The sequence below is a fragment of the Lycorma delicatula genome, chromosome 1 (assembly GCF_047948215.1).
Source record: "Lycorma delicatula isolate Av1 chromosome 1, ASM4794821v1, whole genome shotgun sequence".
NCBI lineage: Eukaryota > Metazoa > Arthropoda > Insecta > Hemiptera > Fulgoridae > Lycorma > Lycorma delicatula.
Genome location: NC_134455.1, coordinates 66384521 through 66400996, shown reverse-complemented (window position 1 = coordinate 66400996; position 16476 = coordinate 66384521). Strand labels below are relative to the sequence as shown.

The 16476-nt window shown below is 32.7% G+C and overlaps 1 protein-coding gene across 1 annotated transcript in view; it reads left to right on the top strand.

Moving 5' to 3' along the window:
• LOC142319074 (sodium-coupled monocarboxylate transporter 1-like) overlaps positions 1-14356 on the top strand; it is a 136257-nt gene extending 121901 nt beyond the window's left edge. Inside the window, exons 13-14 of the mRNA XM_075355945.1 lie at positions 1279-1445; positions 12404-14356. Coding sequence (XP_075212060.1) covers positions 1279-1445; positions 12404-12710 — 474 coding nt within the window. The 3' untranslated portion in view covers positions 12711-14356. The remainder of the gene's footprint in view (positions 1-1278; positions 1446-12403) is intronic.
• Positions 14357-16476: the final 2120 nt, after the last annotated feature.

Genomic DNA, 16476 nt, shown 5'->3' with positions numbered 1-16476 from the left:
ATCTAATTCTTTTTCTTCACATATATATTTTTATCCTCTTATAATATTTTTATATATTCTGTATCTTTTATAATTTTTATATTATATATTTAATAACAATATTACAAAGCATTATTCATCAATCACCATCAATCAAAACTCAAAATTACATGTTAATCCATGAGACCATGAGATGATATATAATCCATGAGACTTTTTGTAAATTATAAAAAGTTTCTCTTAATTATTTAGTGAGATAACCAACCATTTAAGTCATTTAAAGAACTGTTTGGTTCTGATGTCCATTTGAGTGTGCTTAGTAATAACAAATATCATTTAGATACTGTTAATGCACCAAAGACTTTTTAGAAGTACGTAGAGTAAACCACAATTCAATATGGAAAATTGAATGAATAATTTACCACTAAAATCAATTGAAAAAAATCGCTAACAACTTAAGCCAATTGATAAGATTGTTATATTACTTGGGCGTCAAAATATTCCACTCTGTGGTTACCGAGGTAATGGTAAATTGATGGAAAAAGTCTGTTGAATCAAGGAGATTTCCAAGCTGTTTTAAAATATCATGCTGAAATTGATCCAATTTTAAAATACCATTGGGAAAATACATAAATACATTATTCATTTTTATGAATGAATATATCATACACACACACTATAAAATATTAAATTAATAAATAACCTACAAAAAAAAGTTATTTTGTTGGAAAGAAGTTGTAAATTATATATGTATAAAATAATAATTATATTTAACACAAAGTATTTACACTGTTAATTGCATTATTTCACTGAATAACACAGATTATTATTAATTCTTTCACACACACACACACACACACACACACACACACACACACACACACACACACACACACACACACACACACACACACACACACACACACACACACACACACACACACACACACACACACACACACACACACACACACACACACACAAATATGGCATATGTGCACATGCTCTTAAAATATTTTTTTTCAAATCAAAAATAAAAATATCTTTGTGTGTGTATGTGTGTGTGTTGTGTGTGTGTGTAATAACACACTAAACACATAACAACATAAACAATACATAAACACATAACAACATAAATAATAACAGCACACACATTAAACATCCTTTTTGTTACTCTGTGTAATATTCTCTTTCTGTGCACAATTAGTTCCAAAAAGTAACTCTTCCCATCAATTTGTCTAAACTTTTTCAATTGTAAAATTAAAACAAAAAAATATTTATTAGAAAAATCTATTGCAGGGAGGAACTGTTGGATTACTAGCAAGCATTGGACTTCTTATCTGGATGATTCTTGGGGCACTTGTTGCTGAAAATTTGGGTCAAGCTATTCATCCTCCTCTTCCAACATCAACAGAACAATGCTACAACTACAATGATACTTCTACACTTCGACATAATAACACCAGGTAGGTTTATGTTCATCTTATTCTTCTTACATTACATTCAAACAATAGCCACCAAGGATCAATATCTTTCCACTACTATCCCATCAATTAATAGAATAACAAAATGTACATATGGTGTGTGTGTGTGTGTGTGTGTGTGTGTGTGTGTGTGTGGGTGTGTGTGTGTGTGTATGCCAGGTCCTCTTCTAACTATTTTTATAGCTGAGAAAACTGGATGTGGATGCGGTTTCGGGATTCTTCCTTGTACCGAGGGGCTACTTCAATGAAAGTTCATTTCACTCTTATTGATTTTTTTGGCAGCTTGGGAGGGGGGAACAACTCAAAAATTTCAACGAAACCAATTATCATTTAATATGTCATTTTAAATAACTCGACGATATGAGAAGTATGTAAAAATTAAAACTAAATTTTGATTACCCAAACCAAAATGGTGGCCAACAAAAATTTGTTTCAGACAGCTAAAACTATGTTTTTTATTTTTGTTTTTATTTATTTATTTATTTTTTTGGCGCACAACAAAGTGTCGTTATCAGTGCCTGGACACAAAATTACTACAGCAAACAATTTAGGAAAACCATACCAAACTTAAAAATGTAGATAATGGCAACATTAAAATCAATTAAAATCAACAATTAAAACCCGACAAAGATTAAATAACACTATTATAAAACAAATAAAATGAAAAATATAACGAAAAAAATTCCTCATACAGTACAGCATAGTTGTAAGGTGATTATGGTGTATGCTAAATAAAAACAAAATGAAATTCAATATTAAAAAATCTAAATTAAGATAATAAAATTACCATCTTCATAAACCAAATGACATAAATAGATGAGACACGCTATAGTAATAATGAAATTATTAGAGTACAAACGGACGGCCTTAAGAAATCGTAAATAAGATAATAAAATAGATCGTAATAAATAGTAGATAATAAATCGTAAAATAGAGGATAATATCCTCTCATCGATTCCTTAGATATTCGGATGTTAGCCCCTAGTTTAAACTTCCGATGCAATGCCGCATAACAGACAAATTCTACAGAATGTGGTGTAGCGTTAGAATGGTGTACCGTTGTATGATCTTTAAAATTTTTTGGTTACTTATCCCTATCTCCCTTTGGAAATCTTCTCCGATAAGAGAGGCTAACTCGGTAAGCTCCAATTTAGAGTATTTGGTCTTTATCGAGGGGGAAACAGGGGCAGCTCAAAAATGTTAAATGTGATATATGGCCAAGTGACATACAACAAACTTTCTGTTTTAAAGGCCTTTGTGAGACAAGCAAATCGGTATCAAAAAAATAAATTGTGACTATTTAAAACAAAATGGCGACCAAGAATGTCATTATGTTAATTAAAAATTGGAAAAATTAATTATTAAAATCTCTCAAAGCCTTCTTTTAATTAAATTTACTACAGATTTCAAGAATTTTATTTAAGTAAACAACAGTTTGCAATTTAATTACTTTTTTAAGAAAAAAGCTGGCCAGTCAATCTTACCACATTGACTAACCCAGAGATTTGGAAACTGCTGATTCAACGCATTTATTCTACGGTGCGTATTGCTGAGGAGCACCATCTAACTGAAAAAAAGCATCTTTTCTCGTGAATAAAGGTTGTTCGTTTAGTCAACAAGCTATCACAATTAAACCGTTGAGAGTTGGAATTATTTTCTTTTTTTCCTGGGCGTACAGCAAAGTGTCGTCATCAGTTCCCGGACACGATACTTGTATTTATATAGTTAACAAATAAATACCGAAAATTAACAAATAATTTTTTACTTTTTTAACAAACAATATATTACTGTTGTATAATGCTGTTGTTTAATGCTGTTAAGCATTAAACAACAGTAATATATATATATATATATATACAACATAGACTGAAAATGCCTACGACGTATGCTAAAAGCGAAATAAAACCACAATGAAATATAACATTAAAAACGCAATTTAAAAGAACAAAATTGTCACCTGGATATATAACTGAGTAATATTTATATCCACAAAAAATACTTTTTCTTATAATGATCTCTGCGTGCAGATTACTTATCAAATACAATTCGGTTTTTTTTTCATCTTGTGACCTTTCTTTTTTTATCTGTTTAGCCTCCGGAACCACCATAATGTATTACGTCAGAGGATGAATGAGGATGATTTGTATGAAAGTGTAAATGAGGTGTAGTCTCAAGTCAACCATTCCTGAGATGTGTGGTTAATTAAAAACCCAACGACCAAAGGACACCGTTATCCATGATCTAGTATTTAAATCTGTATAAAAGTAACTGCATGATTTTATAAACTTTACAAAGTAGATTGCTCTTTGTTCACTTCATCTGCCACCATATCAATGAAAGCTTTTCCCTCCAAAAAGAAAAAACATTCTCGAAGACCTGGAGGAGACTAAGAAACCTGGAAGGATGCAGATGCCGTACCAGGCGATGATGTTTTTATAGATGAGGAATTTTAGTAGTTTGCTGTGTAATCGGTACAGTAGGAACCTTACGGGGTGGTGTACTGACTGAAACCACTGTTGGTTTTTCTTGCAGAAGTTACCTTCTTGCCAGAACTCAGTGCTACAATGGCAGATGTGAGGGACTTTACTTGTTTTGACAAAGCTTCTACCAATTTGGTCAGTTCTTTACACGATGCGCATTCTTTGTATATTTATATGTTGTTTGAGAGAGCCTATACAGAAGTATAATTTTTTTCTTTGGAGGATGAAAGACACTTTTGCGTTATCATTGTTTAGAACCAACGTAATATACAATATTACAAAAGAAAGCATATTTAAATAATTATTAAACAGTCGAATACAGATACACAGCCTTAAGAAACAACTAGATATTCGATAGTATCATCGTTGTTTCCTATAATATCTTGGATTGAATATCTTTAGCTCCTAATTTAAATTTACGCTGCAATACCGCACAGCAAACACAGTCCACAAGGATACGGTGTATCACTAGTTTGGCAGTTGCAGCCAACAGAAACAGGTGCAACGGTCTCACTCTATAGGTGTCGATGTGTAAGGTTAGCATGCTCTATTTGTGAACGGCAAATAATAACCTCCTTTTATGGTTATTCCGGATTGAAGAACTCTATGGTAGCAAAGTATCCTTAATGTACTGGAAGTTATTATCTACTGTAATAGTCAAGTCACCTAGTCACCTTCCTCGAAGAGTGTGTTTAATAGAATTAATAAAATCTGTAGAAGTAATACGAATGGTGAAACACAGTTGGCTAACTACTTCTTTAGCAGTGGAATCCGCAGGTTCATTACCCGGGATGCTCACATGATCTATCAGAAACTAATCATCACTCTAGCAGAAATCGCAATCTAGCAGAAACTAAGTTGTGTTCAACATAGCAATTACATTGTAAATTTCGGCGACGATACGATGTTTAGAATTCAAGTCTTCTAAAGCTTGAAGAGGACTACACGAATCACTACAAATGAGGATGTAACGATATTTTGGGTTAACGATATTCAAAGTCATATTAATGGCAATCAGCATTATTGGCACTTGTAATACCAGGTAAGCCGAACAAGGATGTTGTCATTGACAATCAAAGTGCAACCAACGGTATCATTGTATTTTGGTATCACTGTAAACTGCGTATGAGTTTGTCTTCCACAGAAATTGGTGGTAAAAAGATGATAGGAGTTTTTGATATTTTATTATATATAATGAGGTCATAATTAAAATTTATCGGGTCGATTTAGTTTTCTTTTTTTGGAGCAAAACACTTTTCACGTTATCACCCGAAAAAAACATAATACAAAAACCAAAACTAGATTAAAATTTTATAGGGTTGAGTTTCTGCAAAGGATATAAACACGGATAGGTTGGGAAAATGAATGATGTGTCAAAATTTAGATGTGCTAATGTAAATGGTTAGATGTGCTGTATAATGTGGATGGTTTTCATATCGTTTAAATGAAAATTTGCGAGAACTGCTTTAAAAACCGGGTGATCTGGTTGTCTTTTAAGAGGGGCAAAGTAAGATGCCAGCAGCTGAACCCGTCTACTCAAAAGTTATGGTTTACCGCACTCAACAAGTATGCTTGTCTCAGAGTTTGATCTAAACGCACTTATGGCAAGACGAAGAAATGCATGATGTACAGCATACAGCATCTTAAGCACGGTATGATGCGCTAAAGTGTAGGTTTTGCATCCATAATCCAAACGGGAACGAACTAAAGAATAATGATAAAAAAGCAACATACATGATCAGAACCGACAAATGTATGTTTCTAAGGATCATGTAAACCCACTTTATGTTGTTAAGGACTCGCAGCATGCTGAGAGATAGCAATTAGCTCTTTATTGAGAACTTCTGGAATAAAAGGGTCTCGCATGCAAGAAAAGATACACATTTTATTCTGAAAAGGTGAAGTCGGTAACCTTGGACCAAGCTTAAGGACGAAATACAGTGTTTATAGTGTTCTGCAGTAGTCAGCTGTGACTGTTGATGAAGACGTAATATACATAGTGAAATCATCAAAAAATAAAGAACAGGGAATAGATGGCTAAAGACATTCAGTAATACTGTTGATGGCTATAGAAAATAAGGTGGCACTTAATACACTTCCTTGAGGCATTCTATTCTCTAAGGTGACGCTATCCGACAAAGAATTTCCAAAACGAGCACGGAAAGTTCAGTCATTTAAGAAACCCCTAATAAAGACAAGCTTATTTCCCTTACTACCCACTCATTAAGGGTTTTAGAATATCACGTCGCTAGTCCTTCCTGATATTAAAGAAGATACTGGTGAGACGCTGGCGGAGCAGAAAAGCCTTTTGAATAGCTGCTTCTAGTGAGACTAAATGGTCAATGTAAGATCATCTTTGGCGGAAACCACACTTGTCTGGAGATAAAAGGCCATGTCTCTCTAAGTACCATGTACGCCTGTAGTTCACTATTCTCTCCATCACTGAATTCTTGTCAAAGAGATAGGGTAGTAGTCGAAAGAGCATGCTTTTTCTCTACCAGGTTTAAGTAGTGATACATGGCTTCCGCCCAAATGGGTGGGAAGACTTGTGCGGAGAACACATTATAAATATGCAATAGGTGATGTACTACCGAACTGGAAAGGATTGAGAGCTTACTGAGACGAATTTTGTCAGATCCATGGGAGGTTTAACGTGTGGTTTTTAATGCATGCGTCAAATCATTGAAGGTAAATAATGAATGTAATTCGCGAACCGAATCACCAACCTTTAATGGTGATATTTCTATCTGCATCATATATCTCTGAAATTCATTAGTATATGATGAAGTTAGGGACATCGAACAAAAACATTGTGCCAGGTTAGTTGCGACTGCAGAAGATGACATAAGAAGTTCTCCTTCATGAATAAATCCGAGAATAGGCTGTTTCTGAAATCCAAAATTTCACGAAGCTTCTTCGGCGCAGAAGAAGTGGGAGTAGTGGTAAAAGCCTGTAACATATGCGGGAAGCGAAATATAAACACAAAGTTATATTACATTATCAATATCAATTAAAATAATAAAATTACCATCTGCTATACTGCAAATGATATAAATACCTCAAACACATTACAGTAGACTCAAATATTTGAAAATAACAATTTGGCCCTACAGAAATAACAACCGAGAGGAGATTGTTATTTCTGTATGAAGAGCTCCACTGTTACACAGCTTTTTTTAACTGCGCAAAGTTTATTGTTGATTGTAGCATTCCATTCTTTTGCCATTCACTATGAACCACTTTCTTCAGAAAACAGACAAGATCGTTCGAAACAACGCGATTCGTGAAAGAAGACTGGAAACAAGCCTCTTTACAGCAGTTTCAAATTGCTTATTGCCTAAATTCCAATATAGCTAGGGATACAGCAGAAGCTCACAGTTGTGTTGACACTATATCACAAAATACAGAGTATTACAGGATGACTGGAGTACATGCCACTTATCGTCTGCATACAGTCATGCCACATATCGTCGGCCTTCTTAACAGCATACAGCTCCGCGACGAAAACAATGACTATGCTAGGAGGCGAACATGTATGTTCTGTTACCAACCACAAAAGCACAGACATGTTAAATAATTAACATGGTTTGAGCCATCTTGAGAAGGCCGCCAAAGGGGGTAATAACATCAACCAACAGTAAGGACTGGAGGTAGTTGTAGTTGTATGTTTATAGCCGAGAAAAGGCGCTGAGTTCTGATGCCTAGTGGAGCAGTAGTTCTAGGTTGTTCCTGGTATCAAATCAAATGGTGGTTAAAGAACACAGCATCAAAGGTTGCATAATTTGTTTGCACTTTAATACAAGCTACGTAAGTGTAGATCATCTGATTCAGTCTATACGAATTGCTGGCTCCCCACATTCCACAAGAAGACTTACCAGGGACAATTAAACCAAGGAAGCAGACTATCAGTAGAATTAGTAGGGGTTGAACGACATGCATTTGTAGGAAGACGGATTAATGAATGATGGACTGCATCCAGCTTTCTAAGAGCGGACAAATAAACCACACAGACGTAGTTCAAGCGGGAATGGACTGGAGCTTGGTAGAAGCGAAATATGCATACTCGATTAGCTCCCCAACGAGTAATACATAATACTCTCAGCATATCTAAGATTTTTAAACATTTTACGTTCAGCCTCTTTAAATGTTACCCACGTCATTTGGTCAAACCACATTTCTTTCTAATGCTTCCTTTCCATTTCTTTCTAATGCTTTCTTTCTACATGCTCCAACTGTACCAGTTGAATCATGTACATGCTTTTAAAGCATGTACAGTTGAAGCTTTTTACGCTTCCCTCAAGCGTAAAAAGCAGCTGTATTTTGTTTTCTCCTGAGAAAACGTGAATCCAGTCATTTTCACTACAATTCTAAATAGGATATTGTATTTTCCGTAATAGTCAGCTACTAGCTATCCTAGTAGACTTTCGCTAATAGCCGAAATTCTAGAGTTACGTAAATTGAGAAATCCTCAAAATATAAAAACACAACGGGTTTTCGCACGCAGTTTGTTATACTACTTATGACTACGGCCAATAAGGTAATACTAAGGAGACTTCCCTATGGTATTGAGTTTCCTAGTGTGAAAGTTTCGGATAACGTCGTTCCAACTCGAACTCAAAAGGACCGACTGCGAAGAAAACCCCTGACAAATGCCAGGAAATTTCCTTGTATACCCCTTTCATGCAGTTTATTTCGGATTTGTCTCCTTCAAGCCATGTCCTACATCTTTTGCATATCAAAAAGTGCCGCAACCACACATTGGCGAAGTAGGAAAGAGTAGTGAACAACAATAGACCTATCGGCGATGGAAATTATCCTGTCCCACACATGGCCCGTACTTTTCTCCAAACAACCGATGATGGATTTGTCAGAGAAATGTTAGTAACATATTTCAGTCATGATTTCTGCTTAGCACACCAAAACACTAGATGGAATACAACCCTAGCATTGCGGTAGGCCAGAGCATTTCTCTCGTAGGCCTAGGATTGAAATTACGCAAAACCCTGCGACGATTCCTTAATGCACTTCTGCATTCATCGTTCCACCAAGGAACAGCAGACCGCCTTGGTTTTCCAGATGTTAGACGGATATATTCACTTGCACTATCGAGAATCAGGTGTGCAAAACTGGAAAGTTAGTAGATTATACTACCACTTTCATCGTATTGGCTGAATGAATCTTTGTATCTGATCTAGTCAGCTTTCCCAATCAAATAAAATCAAGGCAAATCACTACTACCGATTGAAATAACAACCGGTCTATGATTGCTTCCAAAGGAGTTTTTGGAAACGCGCCAGGTACGACGTGGAATTAGTTATACTGAACATAAGGAAAGACCGATGCACGAAAATGTATCCAATGAAGATTATATAAACGTGTACTACCAATCATCCAATAAGTAAAGACCTAAGTTCAGCCACAGTCGATCAACTTTATTTCCTCGGGAAGAACATAATGGCGAACACCATGAATAGTGGTGGACGTTGAAATCGCCAATTATTATACAGAGTAAAGGAATCTGGGAAAAAGGACAATTAAAAATGAATTAAATCTAAAAACCCAGTCCAGTCGTTTTGCACCACGATTTTATACCAGTTAATGTGTTTTGAAGCGTCCTTTCACCTGTAGCTAACGTTCTACATGCTACGTAAGTAGAAAAATCATCTACAAATAAAGAACACAAAACGGGGTTTTGCACGCAGTTTGTTATATAATATTTAGGGCTACTGTAAGTAAGATAACACTAAGGACATTCCCTGTGATATTTCGTTTTCTTGTGTAAACGTTTTGGATATCTTTCCAACTTTCCAACTCGAACAGACCGACTACTGTAGAAACCCTGATAAAAGATAGGAGAATTTCTCATATACCACATTGCTGCTGTTTATTTAGGATTCCTCTACACCAAGCCGTGCCCTACGCCTTTTGCATATCGAAAAATACAACAAACAGACGTTGGTGAAGTAGGAAGGTGTTTTGAATGACAGATTCAAGAGCAACTACTTGATCGATTGACGATCTCTCTTGGCGGAAACCGCATTTTTCAAGTGTAATTAGGGAGTTTCTTTCGAGATACCACACTAGACGACGGTTTACCATTTTTTTTTTTAATAACTTGCACAGGGTAACATGTTCTGGTTACGGAAATTGGACGATAACTTGTCTTAGCAGGGATTCACCAATGCTTCTGACCAAGAATCTGTGAAATCCCTATCAGAAAATATTTTATTGTAGATACACAAAGTATGTTAAGGTAGTATCGGGTAAGTGTGAGAAAATACCGAGTACTATTATCATTTCCAGGAAAAGTGTCACGCGAATTATTCAAGGAATACATTAACTCACAAAAGAAAAATGTATGTTTTAATACATTTCTCGTGTCTCCAATCAAAAACGGAATATTTTCTACCTGCAAATTATACCTCAAATTCAGGACAGCAAGATGATGTGGGTGAAACTGATTTAAAAGAGTTGCCAAACGTATTCGCCACATAAATTATCGTGATGATGAGGCCTTTTCTTCATACAAAGACGATGGCGTTCTCCTTGAAAGTGATTCGACAAAATTAGCCATAATTTCCGTGTAGGATATTGAAATACTCGACGGAAAATAGCCCACGCATTGCGAAAGGCGCAGAGCAATTCAATCATAGGCCTTCGATTGAAATTACGCAAACCTCTGCGACGACCCCTTAGTGGATGCCTGCAGTCTTCCATCCCAACAAGAAATAGCGGCCGCCTTGGCTCTTGAGAAGTTAAAGGAATGAATTCATTTCCGTTATTGAATAATAGGTGTTTAAAATTTTCAGGTTTGCGGATCGCGCTACCACTCTTGTCATACTGGCAAAAAAGTCCTTGTATCCGATCCAGTCTACTTTCTGAACTAACCATATATGTGGCTGACGGAAATCACTACTACCGACTGAGATTACAACCGGTCTATGATCGGTTCCAAAGAAGTTTTTGGAAACGCGCCAGGTAAGACGTGAGAGTAAGATTGCTGAACACAAGAATAGATCGATGCATAAAAATATACTTGATGAAGATGAAATAAATGTGTGCAATCCATCATTCAATAAGCAGAGTTCTATATTCTGACTCAGTCGATCAACTATAGTCCGTTGGGAAGAACATGATGATGTGCCCCATGAATAAGATAGGCGCTGAAATCACCATTTATTAGACAGGGTTAAGTATACTGGGAAAACAGAATGAATAGATAATCAGAATTTGGAGGAATTATGATCTGGAAGTCATTGATATCGGAATTTGGAGGAAGGTATAAGTTGCAGATATTCATTTTGAATGGCGCCAACATTTTCACTGAGACTGCAGAATGTTTGTCGCTAGCGGAATACGGGCGGCTATCACGATTTTTTTCACGAAAACAGCCACTCCTTCACATCCTCTACTTCAGTTAATGGAATATTATACCTCATAAATATTATATACACTTCATCCTGGAGACGGATGTCTAGGATGATACTTCATCCTGGGGACGAAGGTGAGTCTCCTGCAGACAGAGTATTAAAGGATCTTCTTTATTTAATAGGATTTCAAATCCTCACGGCGAGAACAGAGATCGCAAATTTTCTAATGAAAAATATTGTTCCCATAAAAATACTCTTTTTCTAAAATATAGAAATTGTGAGATTGTCAAATATAACCTTTTTCTTTTTAGTACTGATTACTTGAAGGAACTTATAGCTCCTTTCAGTAGTTTGCTGTGTTGCTAATGCAGCGGGAGTTTTATTTAATAAAGTACCGACTGAAGCGGTTTACCGTAAACTACTGTCTGTCTTTCCACTAAATGTGTCCTTTATGCCAGTACTCAACGCTGCAATAGCAGAAGTGAGGGATTTTACCTGGTCTGACAGCCCTACCAATTTGGTCAGTTTTTTCACGATCTACACTCGTTCTGTTTTTTCACACTATTAAAGATCCTGGACAAAATTCCTCATGATGAGGGAATTTCAATACCACCGATGAGCCACAGGAAAGGACAATTTCTGCTCGGTATATGTATTGCATATAGCCTTTTCTACTAAGAAGGAATAATAAGGGATATAAGGATAGGAAGGAAGGAAGCGAGAGAAGGAAAAAAAGGAAAAAGTGGTAACGTCAACGGACAGTTGCGTTTAGTCACCTTTGACGACCGGCAGTAGACACCATGGGCCTAGAATTTTTCCACCACTCATTTGAGGGGCTTCCCTATAGGTTCGGGGGCCCCTCAAATGCTTATGTTGACCTTATATGAAAATAAAAATGTTTCAATGAAAATTGGGTGTTTAATAAGGTTAGGTTTTAACTGTATTTTAAATTATTTTATTAATCGTTTTATAATCTGTCATTATAAAACTAACAAAGAAAATGTAAACTTGTGATATATTACGCAATTGATATATTTCTAATATATATATATATATATATATATATATATATTTTTTTTAATATTTTCAGTGCAACAGAAAAAGATGACGCATTTTTTATGTATCGAATTTCGTACTTATGGTACTGCCTGATTGCAACCTTTACTACAGTCGTTGTTGGAGCTCTTGTTAGTATTTTAGCAGAACATTTAACATTAACAAAATCAAATATTATTAAGAACTCTAATAATATATTCAGTAATACTATTCAAGCTGCAGATGTGGATAAAAAAGTAAACCATCTTCTTTTGTGTGAAGATATTACTAAGTCAAAAGCTGCTATTGTTTTAAGTGAGCAAGGTACAATTAATCGTAGAAATACCTTACCTGATGTGTAGATGTATTAAAAAAAGTAGATTAATCATTTCTATTGTTATATCAGGTCTACTAGTAAAAATTATTAAAATGGATTTTATATCTTTTTAATAAACGATATAGATTATCAAATATATATATATTAATTATGCTATAGATAGCATAAAATTAAACTGTAAATATTTATACAATAATAAGGATTTAATTTACTAAAGAATTTGACACCAGTGGTATTAATACAATTGTATAAATTAAATTTCCACTTACCAACAATTTAAAAAGTGTAAATCCTAGTACTTTCGGTGCAGTTACTCCATCTTCAGGGATTTCCTAAAAGATGTTAATTTAAATTCAAATCAATAATCATTTTTAAATTACTATTATGTTCATAATAGTCGGTCGTCAAGAATAAAATTAATTCGTACGTTAATAAGACAGTAACGTCATATCTGTAAGACGTTTGCGACTATTATAGATAATAGTCGCAAAACCTTGATTTTAAACAAACCTCTTTATTTAAGACTATTGCAATATTTTTGTTCCTAAATGCATAAGTAATAATTTTATATGTATTTATTATTATAATTATTGAAAAAGGTTCTGTTAATTTTTAAAAAAGAAGAAAAACAGTAACGTCATGTTTGTTACAAACATGACGTTACTGCCTTATTGACGTACGAATTAATTTTATTCTTGGCGACCGACTATTATGAATATAACAGTAATTTAAAAACCATTATTTAGAATGTTGGTAAGTGGTAACTGAATTTTCTCTGCTAATTAATTTATCTTTTATTGGAAGAGCTAGTTTTAGTCACTATAGTGTTTTACTGTACTAAATTAGAAATTTTTTTTCAATTACTAAAATATTTTACAAATTTAGTGATACATTTATTAGAAATAAATCGTTGTCAATAATTCATTTATAAATATTACTTTCAATGAAATATTTATTTCAAAATGAAATTATTAATATAAGTGTAACAGTTCTTATTTTTCCAATTTTTTTCATGCAATATTTTGAAAAATGAATTTATAATTTGAGCAAATTGCAGAGCAGCTTGATTAAAGTGAGTAAGCCTTTTATAATGCTTTTATAAATTTATATACAAAAAAATTACTTATGACTCATTCTGAATATGTGAAGATTTTTTCTGCTTAATACGTGCTCATTTTTTTAGAGATTAGCAAGCCCATTTAATATTCATATCTCATCAAATAATACGATTCATTTGAGCTGCAGCTCCATTTGTACATTTACTGTTTATGTCAAATTTAGTATTTGTAAATTTCATTGGTCTTCTGTTATTGAGTTCATGCTCTGTGTAAAAAATATGTCTTGGGGTTAATATTGCTGTATGTGGGTGCAATTTCTTTGTGGGAACTGGCAAAATCATTTTGATGTTCACGTTGAAATAAAGAGGATATTTCTGGCCTGATTTGGAAAGAATCTAGTACAGTGATACCAGATTATTTCATATAGTACAAAAGTGTTTACATATGAACTTAATCCTGCTCCAAAAAAAATCTTCCAAAACTATTTTCAACATATTTAAGATGCGAGCAGAGATTTGTTTTTAATTTTTAGCAAATATAACATATGCTCAGTGAATTATCTAGTTATTTTTAAATATTACTCTGGTGAAATAATTTATAAAAGTCTTTTCATTTTGAAAAAAAAAATGTTTGTCGCATCTTAAATCTTACAGAAATTTTAACGGTGTATTTGGAATACACCACTTTAGTAATAAATACATAGTTTATTTAGTATTATATAAAAATAAAAATTGAAAATTTTATTTTTTATTTGCTAATTTAAAAAGTTATGTTAAAATAAAAGACATTCTAGGACTAGTCACACAAAAATCCTTTAAGCTGTTAAATTCTTCTGAAAGAATTTAGTAATTCTGTTTGTAACCATCAGATTTGTTTTCAATAAAAATATATTGATTACTTTGTTCTTGGATCACCCAACTGAAGGATTTTATTCATAAATAAAATCCAATAAATACATTGTATTCAATTGTTTTAAACAAAAATCTTCATCTTACCAAAGATTAAAAATGTTGAGTAATTTTGTTATACATATCAGTATTCGATTTAAGTTAAGGCTTTGATAAAACTAATTGATGGCATCTTCCAGGAATTTCAAGCGGCCGTTTCATTTATTCATTGTTGTGTTTATGTATTTTATGCATATTGTTATTTCATTTTAAAAAATTAAAGTATAACTGTTATGTATTACTTGAAATTATAAAATATTTCTTTTCAGTTTTGAAATAATAACAAAATTTGTGTATAGACATTGTGGTTACACGTATTTAGTTTTGTATTGTATATATTTTGTCACAAATTAGTTTCGTGTAGATGTTTTAAAATTTAAAATAAATTTTGTATGGAACTTACTCTGGTAGATTTAAAAATACTGTTTTTAATTTAAACAGAAGAAATACATACATACCCTTCTATTACTAAATAATGAATAATTGTTTTTAGATTAAGAGATTAAGAATATTTGTTTCCAGCAAAAAAAAAAATGTTTATTAATATATGTATGATTTTTCCATTATGGAAAACCCCTAATTTTTATTAAATAAGACTATTGCAATATTTTTGTTCCTAAATGTTTGTATAATAATTTTATATGCATTTATTATTATAATTAATGAAAAAGGTTCTGTTAATTTTTAAAGAAGAAAAACAAATAAAAAATTAAACCTTAAGAATGTCTGTTTTGTATATTATGTTTATTATTAAAAAAATTAAATTACTAGTAATACAACACAAATAAATAACTATTTTTTTTTCTATATTTGCTTTTCTTTATTCTATAATTCACCTCTCGTTCAGTGATATTCAGTTTTTACCGCTACTGGGAATCCAAAAATCACATAATTCTAAGAATATGTTAACAAACAGCACATGCTATGAATATGTGAGGATACCTGAGTATATGAGGAAGCTTGAGTTTCATATCAAATGACTGTTTAATACTAGAGAAAAAGCAATATTTTTTGATGTGTATTTCAATTTTTTTATTTTGTGGCGAAAAATACTTTCACGTTATCATCGCCTGGAAAATAAAAATATAAAAAATACAAAAACTAAGACGAAATAATTACTAAACATTAAAAACAAAAAACATACAACTACTATCACAGCTAACATACTAGAAAGTTACTTGTAATTATTATAACAGAGAAAATCTTAAAAATAACTAATATATATGTATATATATATTTTAAATAAATTATATATAAATAATATATATATATTGAAAATATATATATTAAATACGTTTGATAAGATTTTAAACAAAATTAAATAATTGTTTACAGTACTGTATTAACATTATATAAAACATTATATTGAAAGAAATTTTAAATGCATTATGGTAAATTTTAGTAAAAAATTTTTAATTTAATTGTAATTTTTAGTAAATTTTAGTAGATGTTTTTAAATTTTTTCACAACTAATGAGTGTATGTTCTGTAAATGTTTAAAATTTCTTATATTTTAGTCAATATCCAAAGTTATAAAAAGTAACTGAGTGTAAAGGTGTTGAATAGTAGTTATATGAGTAAATGTAAGTGAAAATAAATCAGAAAAAATTACTGAGGATCAGCTTATACAGGAAAGCGCTCTAATGTAAAGGAAATAAAGGTAAAAATGTTAAGAATGTCTCTAATTCTTTAAAAAATTAACGTTCAGAGAAATTATGGACTATAAGAATATTAATAAATAAACTGATACGAAATGCCAACCAGGCAAGGTTGTCCTAGAAATTTAA